Genomic DNA, 17717 nt, shown 5'->3' with positions numbered 1-17717 from the left:
GCTTCCCAAAGCTCTTATTTCATTGGCTGGGACTATTGCTAGGTCAGATGAACCTGTATTCCATGGTGCCTGTAGTAAGGTGCCAATTAAGGGGATATCAGGAACGCAGACGCACCATGACGATCCCTCAACCATGATCTTGCGCCATAAACTACTACTATCACGCCCTATCTACGAAGTTAAGCTTTTTCAAATCGCCCTTAAGCCGCGGGAGATCCAATGGACCCCTGGGGTAATCGCGCGGGAACACGTTAGTCAGTTCTGCGCCTCAACATCGAATTTACGAGACATCTTGTCTCGGACGGGTCGCCCCATATTTCTCGATCATAGGGCTCCCTGGGGTTCATAAGTTATGCTGCATCCCTGGCCAAAGTCGAATATCGATATAAACTCCGGATAGGAATGTTAAAATCGATATTGCGTTGTGCTTAAGATCTCGTCGCGGCCACGTCTGTCCATAGGCAGGACTGGCTCTTTCAGCCGAAGGAACCTGAGCGACACACACAACAGAAATGTCGACACCAAGCTTCCTTGACGGTGGCATCGGACTATCCAAGATGATCTCTCATATATCTTTGTTCCTTTTTACGTGTGTTGCAGTGGTATCGGCGCTTCCGTCGAGCCTCCAACCTCGCCAGTCGTGGACCATTGGTTTTTACGCGCATGAGTTAACAGAATTCGGGTGCAGGCCCATCATATTCATCTGGGCCAAGGCGACTATAGAACCTGGGAACTTGGTATGTAATTTGTCTTCTGCGTTGGAGCAACTGTCTGAATTGGAACTGCGTCGCTAACCTATTTTCTAGGGCAATACGGTTGGACCGGCGCTGTCGGACGGGCTAAAGGCGGTCTTTGGTCCTGCCAACGTCGCGACTCAGGGGGTGGACTATTGGGGCTTTATTGAAACGAACTTCTACCCTGGCGGAGCGCCACCATGGGGAATTTACGACATGCAACTCCTTTTGAATTCGGCAGCGACCTGTCCAGATTCAAAGATTGTTGCCGGAGGTTATAGGTAATTATATACTAAAACTTCTTCCTGCTATCCACCACAGTCGAGGAAAACCCCCTTTAAAAAGGGGCGCATATGCTCAGTACCTGTATTAAACCTACGTCTAAGTCCTTTGCTAATCAAAAGCATAGCCAAGGAGCCGCCCTCACCCACCGGGCTATCGAAGGTCTGACTCAAGAAGTCAAGGACAAGATCATAGGAGTGGTGACCTTTGGCGATACGCAAACATATCAGGACGGGGGCCGGATCCAGGGTTTCGACACGAACCGGACGCTGATCATCTGCAACGCGGGAGACGCTGTGTGTGTCGGGACCCTCTACGTCTTCCCCGTGCACTTCGACTACGTGAAATGGGTCCCTACCGCCGTCTATTACCTCACTAATAAGCTGCTGGACGATGCCACTATAAATCCATGGCCTAATGGCAGTTTCATATTCCCAAACGTCACTGTGCCGGCGATACCACAGGTCCCGGCGCCGCCTCAACCATCCGATGCGGTTCCTATGTCTCTTCCCCCGTTACCGACACCGATAATCTCAGATATTTGAGATTTGAATTCGAATGATTCTTGTTTTGTGTTTTAATGAATTTACGCCTGGTATCGTCGAGTTCGTCTAGGGGTAGCGCACCAGGGGGTATCACGCACCTACAAAGCATGACTTGCTGCGGGATGGGAGTTCGGCGATGTTACCGAGCAGTCAAGACTATGACCATAGAGCTTTAGAGGTGCATAATCGCAGATAGATTTTCCAGAGAGGCGACGTGAGTTATCATAATCGGTCCTTACAGCGTTCTGGGCAGTAAGAGTTCCATGATAGACTCGTTAGTTGCAGTTACAATATTTACAATATTTCTAACTCTTATTACCTACCTATTCTAGAATTGAGGCCTTCGATGTGATAATGCGATGCCATTTAAGTGGAGAGGACTCCAGATTACCTCCGGTTGGCAACCGCCGATGCATTCGACGTCCTTCTCAACGCACGATAAGAAGTACAGCGACTATGGAGGAAGGTGATACGGATTTGAATAATGGCCTGTTTTTGCTTGGCACCTCGTCTACACGGCCTGATTTTACCAGCAGGAGGCATCCTTAGATAAAGATTCGGCTAGTGTAGGACGTTGCATCTGGTGTTGATGTCATATTTACGCGAGGTGAGGTGATTCCCCTATCTCACCACTACTCCTCCAGTTTACATACGGTAAAGTGCTTCATCTTAAACTTGATGCAGTTATGCAATTACGGAGTAAGGATGAAGAAAGGGGGAATTATGACGTTTTTGATATGGTGGGGTGTATAGGTACGGATTGAACCTTGCTACCGCTAGTGGTTGTACGACGATATGTGACTTTGGACTCAATGACGTCACATAGGAACAGCAAAGAAGCATACGGAGCTCTACATATCTACCCTAGGTTGCCTAGGAAGAAATTTGAAGTAGGTATCTAGGTACTCCTCGGAATAACCTCAAAAAAGTCTATCAATAAATACAATGTGAGTCACCTAAAACAAAGATAAAATCAAGTTCGACGAAAATTTCCCAATCCTCACCTTGTTACTTACTGCATAAGCTCGCTCGTTCAATACCCGCCACTTGTTTCTGAATCGTTATCCTCCCACTTTCTTTTCTTCCACATAATATGTTGTTTACCGTCCACAAGCAACATCCATCCATTCACACCCCATTCACGTCGAATATTAGACGAAGTTCACGATCAATAAATCAGGACGCCCGAACAATCCTAATCAAGAATCTACGACGCGACATTACGAATCCCATCTCCCACGTCGCATCCCCATCTTCCCCCCCAAAATACGCCGCAGATATTTCGCCAGCATCCATTCTCACCATCACACCTTACCTCACAATCACAGGCAATAAGCACGGAAAACGGAAAAGGGGCATAATTATCATGAGTTCAATACGGCCTTTCTCAGGCTTGACTGCTATCAAACATGTACGGAGGTCTTCCCCTCGTCGTCGTCGGATCGAATCCGAAAGAAACGCCTAACTCAACGCCGCGTGCCCAATTCCTAAAAAAACGACGACGACGACGCCGATGCCAACTTTCGAACTACCCCCTCCCCCAAACTGTCATACCGTACGCCTAACACTCCTTGCTTACCTAAGTAGGTAACCTCACAACCATGCTCACATCCTCAACCGGCCCTCTGAAGACGACGAAGGGTTGAAAACTCGGTTAGGGCTTGCGATGGCCTTGCCCGTTCATTTCTTCGCCTTCGACGCCCCTCCTCCTCCTCCCATTTTGACTTTCTGGGCCTGTGAACTGATTAGCCATCCATTCCATTACAGACTTCAAGAAACAGGACACCAAATAAAAAAATAAAAAAACAAAAAAAACCCCCCAGGGAAAAAACTTACATCTCTCGCAAACTCAAGACTCCTCACAGTCTCACTCTCATTCTCCTTCAGCGGGCTCACCATAACGAACATCAAGGTCCGGCACCCCTTCCCCAAGCTCGGCCTCAGCAGCTGCGTCAGCGTGTAGCTGCGGAAATCCACGCCCTCGGTCTTGCCCTGGCCGAGGCTCGCCAGCACCGTGCGCAGGTAGCTCAGCGACGAGTTGATCTCCACGCCCTCGCGGTAGATCTGCTCGCCGCGCGCCTTGTCCGGCGACTCCGACCCGGCCAGGTCGATCAGGTTCAGCGTGCCCTTGCGCGTCCGCACCACCTCGCCCTCCTCGTTCTTCTTCGTGCCTACGATCTTGAGCACCAGGATCGAGTGCGAGCGCGACGACCGGTCGTTCATCGCCGTCGCCGCCGTGTGCCGGTTGTTGTCGGCCGTTCGCACCATCTCGTCGAGGTCTTTTTCTTCCTTCAGCAGCGTGAAGCTGTGGCCCTTGATGTTGAGCTCCTCGCCGATCGGGTCCACGGTCAGGGGCTCAGGCTTGGCGCTGCGCGAGGCGAGGAGATCGTATAGTTTGTCCTGGTAGACTTCCAAGTAGCTGCCCTCGACCGTGTATTCCCACCCTAGCGCCTTCAGTCTGTCGACCTCGCCGAATATCATGTCCTGCGTTCGGGGGATGATGCCGTCTCCTTTTCGGCTCATCGTGAACGTCTTGCCCGAGCCCGTTTGGCCGTAGCAAAAGATACAGACCTTCTTACCATCCATGACGGATTGCACGAGCTGACTAATCTCGTCGAATACGTCCTTGTTGGTACAGCGCTCGTCGAATACCCGCTCGAAGTTGAACTCCTTCGGCTTGCCGGGAATCATCTTGCCTGGTTCCCTGAAGTCTTCTCGCTCTGTTGGTATGAGTAGACCGTCGATCTTGTCCTCGTCGAGGTCGCTTGCCCGTGGGTTGAACTTAATGAGAGCGTCATTCTCGGGATCGGAGGGAGGTTTGATTCGACACATGACACGGATGTTTCCCTTTAACTCCTGCACTTGTTCAAAGAGTTTGTGTCGTCGTTCTTCCTCCTTGATGAGCCTATCTCGGAGTAGCCTCGTCTCCTCATCGATTCTCTTCTGCGCTGCGAGCTCGATTTCTTGCAGCTTTTTCTCACACTCTGACTGGACAGCTTTGTTGTGCTCTTCTAGGCTCTGGATGCGTTCGGAACTAAAGTCTAACTTTTGACTTAGTAGACTGATCTGTCCACCTAGATGACCTTTATCCTTGGAGAGGCTCTCCTCAGCATCTTCAGCCCTCTTTCTTAAACGGTCGATCGTCTTGAAATTTTCATCGATGTGAGTCTGGAGGGTTTTCTGCTCCTCTTCCGATTTCTTCAAACTCTCTTCAAGCTCTTTCATTCGAAGACATTGTCTCTCGATATCCATGTTAAGTCTGTGAAGCTCGCGTTCATGATCGCGCTTCTGAAACTCGAGATTGCTACGAAGCTCCTTATTCTCGCGCGAAAGATTATCTAGCCGGGCTTCGGCTTCGGCGCCGCACTTGTCCTCGAACTCCTGCTGAAGCTTGACTACCTTGTCCATTTCACGCTCATAATCATCGACCTTGGCTCTCATCTTTCGCTCATGGTCTGAGATTAGATCTTCACAGTACTTATCATGGCGTCGTTTTTGATCTTCAATATCAAATTTCAGAACACGAAGTTCACGTTCGGTGTCAGCCGCCTTGTCTAACAACTTGGCTCTCTCTGCCTGTAAATCGGATCGTTGGTCCTCGAGGATCGCCACTATTACGTTTTAGCACCTGACAAATTCCACACCAAAAAGACACGGAGCAAATCCTACCTCGTTTCTTGGCTATCTCGAGCTCTTCCTTCACATTCACGCTGTTCTTCTCGGTCGTGTTCATGAACTCTTTGAGCCGCTGGAATTCGGAATCCATCGATTGGATTTTCTCTTCGATCTCCGAGACTACATATCCTGTTGTGTTAGAATACTTGGACAAATATGGCCCTTTTGTAGGTGAAGAGGGCGTCATGGCTGGAATAGGGGTTCTCTTAAGTTCGTTGATGCTTTTCTCAACGCTGAGTATCAATTGCTTGCCCGGTGTCTTAGGGGCTACTGAGTCCCTTTGGGTATACTCGATGTTCACCTCAAATTGTCCCATCCCACCAACCCCTTTCTGTCTAAAGGCAGGCTGGGGGATGAAGGTAGTTGGGGGAGGAGGCATTCTTGAGCTGTTGGAAGTCGCTTGAGCTCCTTGTTGGTGTTTGTTCTTGTCATTGAGTGACAATGACTGGAATTGGTTGCTGATAGAGACTTCTCTAGATGCTGGAAGGGGTTCTTTGTACGTTGCCCCTGCTCCTCCCATGTCTTGAAGAGACTGGTATTTCCGGGGTTTCTTGTATTGATGAAGATTGCTGTAACTGGATCTATAGGAGAGAGGTGTAGGCGTGGTTGGGGGCACTATACCATTGTTGCCCTGTTGCTGCTGCTGCTGCTGCTGCTGCTGTGCTTCCTCGCGCGTGCCCATAGATGTGGCGGGCCGTCCAACTCTAGTCGTCGACCGTGCTCGACTGTGTGCTATTCGCGTTCGGGAGGGAGGACGAGCGCCGGAGCCTACACTCATGGTGTAGTTGCCGTTACTAGAATAGCTACTGGTGGAAGTGTGTCGGGATCCTGGGACGCCAGGTCTCGCCTGTTCATCATACATGTTAACATACCAGCTAACTCGCGAAACAGCAAGACGATAACGAAAGAGAACCATCGCCGATATTTGAACCTATTACAGCAGGAAACCACGAAAACAAAACAGGTTCGACTTGAGGGAGGAGAATCGTTGCATCTTTTATGACCGCCGATTCATGGATTCGGGAAGGTTCTCATGCCTTGGAGTTGTTTATACAAAGGCATAGAACCATTCGTTTTATAAAGGCGCGAGCTACGTCGCAACTTTCGGGTCGGGCTTAAGGCGGTATCGAGACTTCGAAAAATTGGGACGCTCAAACGCGAATTCTACTTACCGTGTCTCTTAGGGAAACACCCTTGACATTCTGTGAGGTGACATGAGAAGCGGTGATAGGTTTATCTGGGAACTCGCCGGCTCTCTTGGATAGAGGAACCCGCTTTGCATCAGATTGGACGGCTGCATCGCGTCGCTGTGAGTAAACGGGGTTGTCATCGACGAATGGATCGTTCGCACCTGGAGTCGGTACACCGCGCTTCAAGCTACTGTTGGAGGCGGGTATCGATGAAGTTGGTTGGCGCATGTTGCTCTGTGAGTTAGTCATCTCGTGCAGACCGCTGACGTTAGAGACGGACGTCGAGAACTGGGGGATTCGTGTCATCGGCTTTTGAAGGCCGGTAGTTCGATGCTGCTGAGATCAGGGTCAGTTATGATCGTGCAAATGCTGACGGGATATAGAAAGGGGGTATCATCGGCCCAACGTATGGGCGCGAAGGCTTACCACGTTTTCCTCCATGTTGGTGGTTCTCAATATGCGGATGAGGTTTGGGTACTCGAAGAAACAAAATAGCGGTATTAAGCTATAAAATAGCACGCGACAAGCTTAAAGACTGATAGCATTCAAGCCGATAGATACTTAGGTTTTGGAAGCTATACTATCCTTCCATGTAACAACAAAAGCGACGAAAGCGACGGTGACAACTGCGACGTGCGTCGTTGATGGATAAGGATGTGTGTGTACAATACGAACCTTGATATGAACCTTGAATTGTGCAAGTTTACCGTTATCCAACACACATTACCTAAGCTGGATTTGATTACTTAGCGCCGTTGACCCGGTAACAACGACATTATCAACATTATCTGTACTATCAAGGCAGCCACTAAGACAATTTGGGGAAAGCTCGGAGAACACATCAGGCTTCTAGAAAGGTGGGACAACATTGACCTTACACCTGGTCCGAGCTTGACAATTTTCAATTCCATCAGCTGTCAGGACAGAAAAATAAAGTTAGCCTAGATTTTAAGTGTCCTTCACATGCCAAAGGGAACCCTTGACGCCATCGAATCATCTAAATCCATCTTAGACCATCTCCTTATTCTTCATTGTGACAGGTTCAAAAATCCTGTGGGATGATTATTTTCTTAGATATTGCAACGATCTAACCTAAGCCTTATCTAATACGGGCCTCGCTGCGTTTGCCGCCCCGTTGTGGCCGGTTTCTGTCCAACGTCCACCGTCAATCTCCTGCCCTATATTAACTTGATGTCTCGGTAGTCTTAGGGCTTAGGCAGATCTGTCTAGCTTACCTACCTATTCACACCCGTCACGATCCATACTCGCCACTCGACATACATCATTTAGCTTTCGCTGTAGCTACAGCCGCCACCCACACTCGCACACACCCTCCATTAATCATGGAGAAATACAGCCAATTCCGCGACCGGGGCTCCGGCATCTCGCCCTTCATCCCTTCGACCACGCCCGCCTCCTTCCTATCCAAGCTCCTGCACGGCGCCCTCTTCCTCTTCCGGCTGCCGTTCTTCCTCGGCTACAGCGCCTTCTTCTTCCTCTTCCTCGACCACCTGCCCTCCCTCCTCATCCCCCAGGTCGTCCGGAAGCTGCTGCTGTGGACCCTCCTCGGCATCCCGGGCATCTGGTGGGTGGACCTGCAGCTCGACGGCGTGAAGCGCGGCTCGCTATCGCAGCAGCCGAGCTCGCGCTTCCCGGGCAACGCGCCGCGCTCCATCATCGCCGCCCAGTTCACGAGCCCCGTCGACGCGCTCTACCTCGCCGCCATCTTCGACCCCATCTTCACCGTCTCGTACCCGGGCACGCGGAAAGTGCAGCGCGTCTCCCTGCTCCGCGCCATCCTCCTCGCTCTCGCACCCCCGAACCCGTCCTCTCCCCCTACCGCTGATAACATGACGACCCTGCGCGCGCTCGTCGAGCAGAACCCGCACCGCGTCGTCGCCGTGTTTCCGGAGATGAGCACGACGAACGGCAAAGGCATCTTACCTTTCTCGCCGTCGCTCCTGTCCGCGCCGGCCGACGCGCACATTTTCCCCGTCAGCATGCGGTACACCCCCGCCGATATCACGACGCCGGTACCCGGGGCCTACCTCGGTTTCCTGTGGAACCTGCTCGGGCGCCCCACGCACCTGATCCGCGTGCGCATCGCCGAGGCCGTGGCGAACGACTCCAGCGCCGCGACGAACGGGAATACGCCGTTGGATGACGGCGGGGACGAAGGGCTCGAGGTCGACGGCGAGAGGCTGACGGGCGAGGAGCAGCGGCTCCTGGATAAGATCGCGGAGGCGCTGGCCCGGCTCGCGAGGAACAAGAGGGTCGGCCTGACGCTGAGGGACAAGGCGTCGTTTATCGAGGCTTGGAATAAGGGCAGAAAATAGAGCTCCGGTTTAGAGTTGGGGTCGGGGTCGGGGTTGACGATGTTTAGAGCCTTCCATATGAAAAGAAAAGAAATACGAAGAGAAAATGACATTAATGAGGCTATTTACTTGTCGGTGTTTCCCACGTCATTGTTGCGCATTTAGGTGGAGCATGCATTGATTTCCCTTGCGTTGTTTACTCGGGCATGAGGAGAAAAGATGAATGATGTAAAAGCAAGTTTGGTGTGAAAATGAATAGGGGTAGGAGAGATACTGGACGATACCTACCAACCTAGTTAGTTGCAGGTAGTGGCCAGGGTTGTCATATTTGAAAGAAGATAAAGAATGAGTGCCCTAAATATCCCACTCAATCTCAATCATCAAGGCCTTATAGGCAGCTCACTTCAGCCAAGCCTTCTTGAATTACACCTCTAGAAGCCCAAGTGATGCTTTCTCTCAGTAGCTAGACTTGAACTTTGATCTTTTTTTATTACTGTTCTGTCTTCAAATCTCAAATCATAGCGGATGGAATTAAAGGGTCACCTCCGTTTTCCCGTTTCCGTTTTCCGGACCAGAAAAAAACTAGACCCACCTCTCCGCGCGAAGATATTCGAAGACCGATAAATACACTTTTTGCCCAGATCCCTATTTTATATACGCACGTACTTTACTTACCTACGTACGCCGGCGAATTAACCGTTCTGTTCGGTTTATTCCGTCACCCCCGTAGTAACGCAGCCATGACTCGCGTCGCTGACGAGAGCTGCGTACTTAGTAAGCGTGCCTTGGGAGTACCGAGGCGGAGGCGGTGACCACTCGGCCTTTCGCTTCGCCATCTCTTCGTCGCTCACATCACAGTCAATAACGCGCTTTTCCGCATCGATCGTAACCGTGTCTCCGTCCCTCACAAGACCGATCGGGCCACCCTCCCTGGCCTCGGGCGTGATGTGGCCGATCAGGAAACCGTGGCTGCCGCCGGAGAACCGGCCGTCCGTGAGTAGTGCAACGTCGTTGCCGAGACCGTAGCCCATGATGGCGGAGGACGGCTTCAGCATCTCAGGCATGCCGGGCCCACCCTTAGGGCCCTCATACCGGATGATGACGACGGTCTTCTCGCCCTTCTTGATCTCACCGCGCTCGAGCGACGCGATGAAGTCGTCTTCTTGGTCGTAGCAGCGCGCCTTGCCCGTGAACACTAGACCTTCCTTACCCGTGATCTTGCCGACAGAGCCACCGGGAGAGAGCGAGCCGCGAAGGATTTGGATGTGGCCGGTTGGCTTGATGGGATTGGCGAATGGTCGGATGATCTTCTGGTCGTCGGGGAGGGAGGGCCAAGATTCGACGTTCTCCTTTATCGTCTTACCCGTTACCGTGACACCGTTACCCTTGATAATGCCCTGGCCGATAAGGAACTTGAGAAGCGCAGGGGTGCCACCGATCTTGTGCATGTCTTCCATCACATACTTACCCGAGGGCTTCAGGTCGGCTAAGAAGGGTGTTCTGTCGGATACGGCTTGGAAGTCATCAACGGTGAGCTTGATACCAACGGCGTCGGCGATGGCGATTAAGTGAAGTACGGCGTTCGTGCTGCCTCCGAGGATGTTGACCACAACCATGGCCTCTTCGAAAGCTTCCCTCGTCATGATGTCTCGCGGGCGAATATCCTCCTTCATGATATTCTTAATGGCTTCACCAATATTCTCGCATTCTTTAATCTTGCTTGGGTCTTCGGCAGGACTGCTACTGCTTCCTGGTAAGGTCATACCTAGCGTCTCAATGGCTGTAGCCATCGTGTTGGCTGTGTACATACCACCACATGCACCCTTTCCGGGGCACGCGTGTCGGATGATGTCGTAGCGCTGCTTCTCCGTGATCTCGCCCGAAATATACTGACCATATGCCTGGAAAGCGCTAACGATATCGATTGGCGCACCAGCCATGCTGCAACCCGGCTTAATGGTGCCACCGTAGACCATGATACTAGGTCGGTTTACCCGGCCCATAGCTATCAAGACACCAGGCATATTCTTGTCGCAACCGGGCAGAGATATATTCGCATCGTACCATTGGCCCTGCATAACGGTCTCGATACTGTCGGCAATGATTTCTCTACTTTGTAAAGAATATCGCATACCCGTCGTACCCATAGAAATACCATCCGAGACGCCAATTGTGTTAAATCGGTAAGGAATAAGTCCAGCCCGCTTGACAGATTCTTTTACCACGGCTGATAGGTCCATTAAGTGCATATTACACGGGTTTCCTTCGTACCATACCGAGGAAATACCCACTTGGGCCTTCGCTAAGTCTTCATCTTTGAGGCCTGTCGCATAAAGCATAGCTTGCGATGCGCCTTGTGCTTTTGGTTGTGTGATATTGCGGGAGATTTTGTTAAGGTCGGAGTCATTAGAACGGCGATAAGGCGTCGTGCTTAAGAGGCGACTGGATGAATAAAATAGTCAGTCACATACTTCATTGAGCTTAAATCGCAATCAGTTAGAGACGGACATACGCATATTGTCGCGATGGCGCGAGAGCACTTCGAGCCAGAGCTGTGGGAGCCCTGGCTCGAAGAAGCGTATGAAACGTCATACCGAGCTTGGACGAGGGGTCAAAGCTAGTTTGTTGGCTGGTAGATACTCTCCTACTATCCAGTTAAAGCCAATTGACGAGAAGGGCCTTCCAATAGTCAAATCCAGTGCCAGGGACGAGAGAAATGGCGACTGGGCAGCCTGGTGCGAAATGGTGAAGAAATCGCACAATTTCACCTTAATTCTCGGTGAGTCGAATTAAAAAATTAAAATATTGGGCGACATCGGCTTAGTGACAATAGCTGGTCACTGATTGGAGAAGCGATGGTGCCCCAATCCATGTATGTCCCACTACACCCCGCACTAATTGGAGATCACCTATGACTATTTGCTGCATTACTATTGGCTCAACGTTAGAGATCTCAACGCCGATAGTGTCCGACAGCAGCATTTGACTTGGTGATGCAGGTGCTCTCCCTAACTCCATCGCATTTTATTTCTATCATTCATAAACAGTCTTATAGAATGATAACTGCGTCGTTAAATCCACTAGGAATAAGAAGAATAGAAAATAACGACAGACAATCGCCAACTACTTTTTGAATCCATCGTCCAACTATAATTAGATTCACTACACCATTCTATTGTTTTAAGTCCGTTACCTGTCTTCCAAGAAAATACTCAAAGCATAGATTATCTTAACATACCATGCTTCTTCCAAGCTCTAAATAATAACAACCTATCACGAATTCAGAGATTCTTAGCTCTGGCTTGTCTTTCTGTAATAGTTCTCTCTTATGAGCACCAATTTAACGCCACCTCATCTCAGGTTTGGGAAATGAAAGTGGCTTGATTCCTCCACTTCAAAAAGCAATTAATAGCCCTCCATTCCACCTTTTTGACGAGAATTCTCTTCTCAATTCAAATCTAGGGATTTACATCGTCAAGCGGTTATTATAAACTATGTCCATAGCTCTTGGCGTTGACGGTTACCTCCGACCAAGCTCGAAACTATCATGGATATCCGCGGGCCAATCCGAGTTCAGATCGAGGCCTTTTCTTTCCAAATGGGGATAATTGCACTAAACCCCCGGCCCATGTTTCCTTAGGGGGTTATCCACCATGAATCCCAGCAGCTCAGTTCTTATCGCATCGCTCTCTACGGCTTACTGATACTCCACCAGCCCGGGTGCCCTGAAGGTGCAGATGAGAGGCTTATCTCTGTATTATACCCGCCACTTACAAGGATAGACGATAACGTCGTCTCTGAAAATGCTGCGGAGAAACAAGAGGATCAATCTGATCCAAATATCAATAGTTGTCACTCATTTATTAGGTGGCTGAGAGACCACCTTACGAAATGTCTCGCCTTGCTTGATCTATTCGCATTCAGGATATCATTCCCTCGCTGGATAGGTTTTCGACGGCGACGAGGGCAGTTGGGTAGATTGAACACGACGAACACAGATTTGGTAGGATAAGGGTGCTTACACATACCATCCCGGGCCCAACAATTCAGCAATATGTCTAACAACACTTACCATCCCGAAGAGCTCCCGCATGAGAAATCTGATCTCACCAGTGGAAATGTGCCCGTTGAAGGAGATCGTGAGATGGGATTCACGGGTCCAGGTCTCCCCGACGATGTCTTCGGGGAGGAAGAGAATCATGACATCAAATATAAAACGATGACCTGGCCATTCGCGGCCGTTCTAATGATCACGGAAATCGTATCAAACGGCATGCTTAGTTTACCGAGTTCCCTCGACGCGGTTGGTATGGTCCCCGGAGTCATCGTTACCGCGTTCCTAGGTGTTTTTGCCACATTCACGGCTTGGCTGCTCATACAATTCAAGCTGCGACACCCGGAAGGTAGGTAAAGTTTGCACTTGTTTGTGCAATGGGAGTCTGGCTGATGAAATTGATATAGTGCATAATATGGGCGATGCGGGATATATCTTGTTCGGGCCCATCGGCCGAGAAATATTAGGCGGAGGAACCATAATCTTCGCGGTCTGTGCTACAGGGTCACAGATCCTTGCCGGTCAACTCGCACTCACTGTCCTGTCGGAAGGAAAGCTCTGTGCAGTTGCGTTTTCGGGCATATTCTCTGCTGCCGTCGCAATTTGCAGTTTTCCTCGCACGCTTGACCATCTCAGCTATCTCTGCATTGTTGGAGGTGCTTCGATCATAATCGCAGGAATCGTGGCTATGGCTGGCGCAGGAGCTGTCCCCGTCAACCTGGGAGACATAGTGATTACGAGAGCCAGTGATTTTACGACAGCCTTTATCAGCATCACGAACCCCGTGTTCGCTTATGCCGGTCATTTCATGTTCTTCATACTTATATCGGAGATGAAGCATCCGCAAGACGCGATGAAAGCTGCCTGGACCCTTCAAATCGTGGCGACCACTCTTTACATCACTCTTGCCATCGTAACTTATTGGTATATTGGTCAAGGGGTCTCAAGTCCGAGCTTTCTTAGCTTAAATCCGTTGTGGTCCAAGATCTCGTTCGGACTTGCCATACCCAACTTCTTCATCGCGGCTAGTTTGAACATTCATACCGCGGCTAAGCTCGTCTTCGTGCGTCTGTTTAGACGTAGTCGCCACATTCACTCGCATACGTTCGTCGGCTGGGGCGTTTGGACTTTCCTTATTCTTCTAGCTAATGTCGCGGCGTTCCTCTTCGCAGTCGGGATCCCCATTTTTAACTATTTGGTTGGTATCGCGGGTTCGATGTTCGCTGCTTGGTGTAAGTAGCATCTCGGTCGAGTCTACCCCTTTCCACACATCCGGGCTGATCTCAGGGCCTGCAATATCCCAATCGATCTCGCACATGGGCTTTTCCTCTAATACTCTACCTAGACTCCTAACCCCATTGAAAGAATGAACCACTAACTCGTCATTCAGACACCTACGGCCTTGCTGGAGCGTTCTGGCTGCATGATACGTATCATTTTAAAGGGGGTTATACCGGTTGGTATAAGAGACCTATTATGTTCACACTTTGCGTGCTCACAGTCTGTGCTGGTGGTTTCATATGCGTTGGCGGCATGTACGCGACCATATACTCCCTGCATGAGGCTTCGGAAGCTGGTGAGCTCCCGTCTCCGTTCCAATGCTGATACCAGGATCTCGGCGTAGGTTCAATCTATATGGGCAGATGGGGTAGCATAAGGCTGTATATTGAAAATATCATATCTGGATAGAGCATATAGACGAGTATATGGGATTAAAAAGGTTTCTTAGCGCTAGATTGACTTCAACGCCCGGACAGAAAGTTCCTAGCATCGTCAATGGCGGTCGCAACGCAAACATATCAAGCAACTACTCCCCACAAAATGATATCATTCTCGATTGTGCCTACTACTTTCTGAATTCAATCTCAGGTACATGAGAATGCATGAGGTCATGGTCGTACAGCTCTGACGTTTTGCAGCCTATGACGTCAATGATGGAAGCTTCTCCTATTTGCTCGTTAACCTACAACATGTATTAAAGGAAAACGTAAAATAAGACAAGAGTAAATTTTCATTTCTACAACACAGCTACCATTTGAATTAAGACCATAGCATCTATAGGAAGACCAATTCAACCATCCACCATTTTTCACCAACTCCTATCAAACAAACCACACACAGCCAAATCAACCACCATGTCGAGCAAAGCACCCAGCGAAGGAACCAAAGTCACCGCCGGCCGAAACGCCCCCGTCACTAGCGAGGGACCCGGTTTCGTATCCCAAGACTCGCTCGCCGCGGAATCCCAGTCTTTCCGCCAGGCCAATGAGGTCGCGCCCCAGGACCAGCACAAAGAAGACCAGTCCCGCCAGTCAGTTCCGAAGCCCCACGAAGGCGGCGTCCACCAGAATGCCTCTAAGTCATCGGGCGCCACCAGTGCCGGCACAGCACCGACGTATGTACAGAGCCAGTACATCAAGGACCGGGGGGGCCCGCACGGCAAGAATTTGACGGAGGACGAAAGTATCGGAACCGAGGATAGGGAGAAGAACGCTAGCTTCTCGGAGTTCGGCACGAAGGCTGACCCCGGCAGGGCGGCGGAGCAGAAGTTTACGCTTAGAGACACGGCGAATGCGGGTTCGACTGGTGGACGAGAGAAGGGTGTTGATGGACAGCAGCCGTATGAAGTGTTGGGTTCGAATGCGGAGGCTTGAAGATTGCGAGTGAACACCTAAGAGATATAAAATGAACTCACGGTATACCTGAGATGTTTAGTCTGCCAGAGATCTAGAAGTTCATCGTCCACTCAGAGCAAATTCTGGCTCAGAAAAGCTTAGCTCATGTATACCGTGATCATAGATAGATAAGTCGAGAATCATATTCGCAATGTCGTTATGAAACTCTATTCAGTACCTACCTACCTAGGTATTTATTTTGTACTTTACACGAACGGTGCACTCACACTATATTTTACGTGAATGTGTGTGTAATATGACAAAGGGATCTGGACTATCTAAATGACCCAATATTAAGAATGACGAGAAGGGTTAAGTCTAGATAGAGAACTCCTATGAAATTGTGCCTACCTAGGTATCTCATGTCAAAATCTGATGAGATATTTCGAGGAGACTAGGTAATAGTCATAAGTACCTACATCTAAAGACTCGCGAGTATCTCTTTGGTTGGCATAAGACTACAGTCTCCACAAAACTGGTAACTGTACATCGGCGATAGTGTAGGCCCTTAAAGCCTGTGAGCGTTGAGGTTCTCACAGTGATCTTCGGAGGCGTCTAACCAACTAGAAGTAAGATTTTGTGGAACTCAGGGGTTGCTGGAAGTACAGTTACTAATCGTGGTGGAGCTGTAGTCTTATGCCAACCAAAGAGATAAAGGGGGTAAAGGAGTTAGGATTGGATACCTAGGTAAGGATGGTAAGAGGCTGGATAGACTCATCCTTTTTAGGCATAGTAAGTGCCTTTTATGAATATGCTCCAGATCTTCCGAGAACGAATTCATACGATTGTATATTCTAATCGTTTTTAACGTTCTAAATTTTTGTTTGTCATTGTATTACATATCTACTAGTTTTATCAACCTAGGCGTCTGAATTTATCGCCTCAAAAATGAGGAGTCGACTGTCATTTATAAACTGACTAGGGCCATAGCTGCGTTTCGAAGAAGACTGGCTTGGAATTCTCGACATTACTTCCCTTCGACATCCATAGGTAGGTATCTAACTTGGTATATCTACATCACCTAGATAAGTACTCATACAATTCATTATAATCGGTGTTTGAACTATATTATCTCTTGGTAATGAGACATTGTTAAGTATACTAGTTAATTAAGGGATCTTTATAATCTATGACATTGAAACTTTTATGAACATGACTAGTTGGTCACTTTGAGACATTTTTATGTGAAGAATGCTATATCGGCCTAGACGACTATAACTAGGTAGAGTCAGTGTTAATAGACATGACCCATTACCGATCCAGTTAGACATATGCCCCTTTTCACCTCATTTCATAGGCACGTATATCACTCAAGACAGTGTTTTAGTATATCTTAGGTACCTACCTAATTCACTGAATTCCCACCTGCTTACGACGCTTATAGATTTATCTTCATCTACTAACTTCAATCACGTTGTTTCGCCGTGGAACTGGTTACAAGGGAAAAAACGCTTGTTCAGGGGCTCACTAAGTCAGGGGTTAGATGATGCCCGCTCATACTTGACAGCTACTTAGATTTAGATTATCAAGATGAAAAGGAGAAATTCCATAGAAAATTTGATGGTAAATCTTGCCCGGATTTAGAAGAGGTGAGATAATCTGCATTTCCTCACTATCACCGGCGGCCTCGTGGCTCTAACCATCTTCCCCCACCGGCCCGGTTCCTTCCCTTTCCCCTGTTCGTCTTCGCTATTTGATACCTGAGAAACTTTCAGGATCCATCCATCAACAACATCTGTTCGTCTGATCGTCCGAGGAGTTGCCACAAGACGGGCGAGAAATTTGCTCAATGAAAAGTAACGTCGCGAATAGTATGGAGATAGGTAGCGTACGTCAGATGTTTGGTGGATGATTTTAATTCAATAGACCTGCCAGATCGGATCTTTAAGCGCTTGTATGCTAAGTGACTTGCAGTAATGATTAACAAGTAAGACAAGAATGATGACGACGCATTTTGAATATTCAGTGACATATGTCGTGACAAGAGGCACAGGAAAGATGGCTAAGCCTCTCTGAACCAAACTCGAGATGCGTTACTTGCATTTCTTATCTAACCGTGTAGCGCCCCGGGCGCTTAGAAGCGTAGCGGTTTCTACATGTGCAATATCAATATTGGTGACGCGTAACAAGCTAATGGCGTGTCTGTCTACGTCCCAACCTGGGGGGGGGGGGGGGGGGGGGGGGGGGGGGGGGGGGGGGGGGGGGGGGGGGGGGGGGGGGGGGGGGGGGGGGGGGCGGGGGGGGGGC

The 17717-nt window shown here is 49.5% G+C and overlaps 6 protein-coding genes across 6 annotated transcripts; 4 read left to right on the top strand and 2 right to left on the bottom strand.

Annotated features, from left to right (window-relative positions):
- Positions 1-324: 324 nt before the first annotated feature.
- Positions 325-1738, top strand: F4807DRAFT_23373 (carbohydrate esterase family 5 protein). Its single transcript, XM_047994187.1, has 3 exons — positions 325-737; positions 807-1015; positions 1144-1738. The coding sequence occupies exons 1-3, from the start codon at positions 513-515 to the stop codon at positions 1559-1561; spliced, it is 852 nt and encodes a 283-aa protein (XP_047859670.1). The 5' UTR covers positions 325-512; the 3' UTR covers positions 1562-1738.
- Positions 1739-3241: 1503 nt separating this feature from the next.
- Positions 3242-6867, bottom strand: F4807DRAFT_449410 (kinesin-domain-containing protein; the record flags this gene model as incomplete). Its single annotated transcript, XM_048000022.1, has 7 exons — positions 3242-3295; positions 3398-5172; positions 5231-5356; positions 5858-6083; positions 6409-6530; positions 6588-6714; positions 6853-6867. The coding sequence occupies 7 exons, from the start codon at positions 6865-6867 to the stop codon at positions 3242-3244; spliced, it is 2445 nt and encodes an 814-aa protein (XP_047859669.1).
- Positions 6868-7384: 517 nt separating this feature from the next.
- F4807DRAFT_23059 (uncharacterized protein) lies at positions 7385-9107 on the top strand. Its single transcript, XM_047994153.1, has one exon. It carries the CDS (start codon positions 7770-7772, stop codon positions 8760-8762), a length of 993 nt encoding a protein of 330 aa, XP_047859668.1. The 5' UTR covers positions 7385-7769; the 3' UTR covers positions 8763-9107.
- A 344-nt stretch (positions 9108-9451) lies between these two features.
- F4807DRAFT_449409 (dihydroxy-acid dehydratase) lies at positions 9452-11333 on the bottom strand (the record flags this gene model as incomplete). Its single annotated transcript, XM_048000021.1, has 2 exons — positions 9452-11183; positions 11254-11333. 2 exons carry the CDS (start codon positions 11331-11333, stop codon positions 9452-9454), a joined length of 1812 nt encoding a protein of 603 aa, XP_047859667.1.
- A 1002-nt stretch (positions 11334-12335) lies between these two features.
- F4807DRAFT_22963 (transmembrane amino acid transporter protein-domain-containing protein) lies at positions 12336-14127 on the top strand. The gene is made up of 2 exons (XM_047994146.1): positions 12336-13144; positions 13203-14127. The coding sequence occupies exons 1-2, from the start codon at positions 12796-12798 to the stop codon at positions 14033-14035; spliced, it is 1182 nt and encodes a 393-aa protein (XP_047859666.1). The 5' UTR covers positions 12336-12795; the 3' UTR covers positions 14036-14127.
- A 538-nt stretch (positions 14128-14665) lies between these two features.
- On the top strand, positions 14666-15817 carry F4807DRAFT_22960 (uncharacterized protein). Its single transcript, XM_047994145.1, has one exon. The coding sequence runs from the start codon at positions 14931-14933 to the stop codon at positions 15447-15449; it is 519 nt and encodes a 172-aa protein (XP_047859665.1). The 5' UTR covers positions 14666-14930; the 3' UTR covers positions 15450-15817.
- Positions 15818-17717: the final 1900 nt, after the last annotated feature.

Source organism: Annulohypoxylon truncatum (assembly GCF_022578515.1).
Source record: "Annulohypoxylon truncatum strain CBS 140777 unplaced genomic scaffold F4807scaffold_1, whole genome shotgun sequence".
Taxonomy (NCBI): domain Eukaryota; kingdom Fungi; phylum Ascomycota; class Sordariomycetes; order Xylariales; family Hypoxylaceae; genus Annulohypoxylon; species Annulohypoxylon truncatum.
The sequence above is the reverse complement of the archived record's forward strand: the minus strand, read 5'-3'. Positions and strand labels throughout refer to the sequence as shown.